This window comes from Pteropus vampyrus, unplaced genomic scaffold (assembly GCF_000151845.1).
Source record: "Pteropus vampyrus isolate Shadow unplaced genomic scaffold, Pvam_2.0 Scaffold679, whole genome shotgun sequence".
NCBI lineage: Eukaryota > Metazoa > Chordata > Mammalia > Chiroptera > Pteropodidae > Pteropus > Pteropus vampyrus.
In genome coordinates this window covers 1-1,643 of record NW_011889460.1, presented here as the reverse complement: position 1 = coordinate 1,643, position 1,643 = coordinate 1, and the positions used below count along the sequence as shown (strand labels likewise).

Genomic DNA, 1,643 nt, shown 5'->3' with positions numbered 1-1,643 from the left:
GGGCGCCCCCTTGTGACCTGATCGACCCCTGCAGCGCCCCCTCCTGTCTCCCTCAGGGAGGTTTGTGTCTGGGCTCACACTGAGGTCCCCTCACTGTGTCTCTCGCACAGTAATACACGGCCGTGTCCTCGATGGTCGCAGAGTTCAGCTGCAGGGAGAATTGGTTCTTGGAGGTGTCTCTGGAGATGGAGGTGCGACTCTTCAGGGACGGGCTGTAGTATGTGTTCCCATTGTAACAAATACTCCCCATCCACTCTAGCCCCTTTCCAGGGGGCTGGCGGATCCAGTTCCAGCAGTAACCGCTGCTTGTGAGGGAGACTTTATAGTCAGCGCAGGTGAGCGAGAGGGTCTGCGAGGGCTTCAGCTGTTGCAAGCCCCACTGCTTTAGCTCCTCCTCAGACAGGACACCTGGGGACAAGGAGCATCAGTCCTGTCAGTCACCTGCAGTCACAGGCATCCCACAGACCCCTGTCTGACACCTGAGACACTCACCTTGGGGGGCTGTCACCAGGCACAGGAGAAGACCCCACAGTCTCATCTTCACCTCGACCACAGCGCTGCTTCCCCAGAGACCTGAGCCCTGTGTGAGGAGAGAGCTGTGAGCGTCCACAGCCCAGACAGGTTTTACCCTGGGGCTGGAGGAGGAATTTGCATGTGGGCAGCCTGCTCCTCATAAGTGGGGAGGGACTGGGTCAGGCTCCCTGGCGTCTCTGGGGTCCAGCTGGGGCTCTTCCCTTTAATACATACGGTGTCTGAGTGTGGGATGGCAGAGCAACCGATCTCTAAGGTACATTGAAACAGGTCTAAGGAAACCCTGCTTTTCATAGTATACGAATAAACGCTGGACTTTGAGTAGGTCACCATTTTTAAACTTATAAGTGTTTCTCATAATTATGAAAGTGATTAGCATGATGGTCAGACATATTTTTACTTCAAACCGATTGAATATATTCACAGACCCCAACTATTTATAAACATAATTCAAGGAAATCATACTTTTTCACCTTTGTTATAAATTACATCCAAAATAATAAACAGTCTTCTCCAATTCCCTCCTTCACTGAAGCACATGTGAGTTGTCTTTGTCTAAGTAGCTGCCTCTCTCCATAATCAGGCTGGAAGACTTCTGATGCTGGACACTTCATATTGTACTTTTTCTTATTTATTTTTTATTTTTTGTTAAACAATAAAGTCTTTACATATTCTATATAATATTTTTTACTACATATTTAATTATATTATTTATTTGGAGATTTAACTAAATTTTGAAAAAATATTTCAAATATCACGTATTTATATTCGCCTACGTTTTCCTTAAGGTCCAACCTGTGTGTGTCACATCTGAGAAACCCTTGGCTGATCCAAGGTCACACACATTCCGGTCTATCGATCTGTGTCATTCCCTCGACCAGTGCCATGCAACCTTTATTATTGCAGGAGGGAATCAGGGCAAAACCGAGTTTATCACACTCAGAATCCTGGAGACTGGAGGCCTGGATGCCACCAGGGGCCACAGGGAAGACACCAGGGTGTCAGGAGCCATGTACAGCAGGGAGAGGGGTCCTTAGAACCAAGTTTTCCTGGGGTTTCCCGGGTAAAGGGTTAGCAGGACTGGTGAAGAGCTTGTGCCTGACTCGTGTGAA

The 1,643-nt window shown here is 48.1% G+C and overlaps 1 gene segment (V, D, J or C); it reads right to left on the bottom strand.

Annotated features, from left to right (window-relative positions):
• Positions 1-52: 52 nt before the first annotated feature.
• Positions 53-689, bottom strand: LOC105309167. The segment is given in 2 exon segments: positions 53-408; positions 493-689. Coding segments are annotated over 2 exon segments (402 nt in total).
• Between the last annotated feature and the right edge of the window lie 954 nt (positions 690-1,643).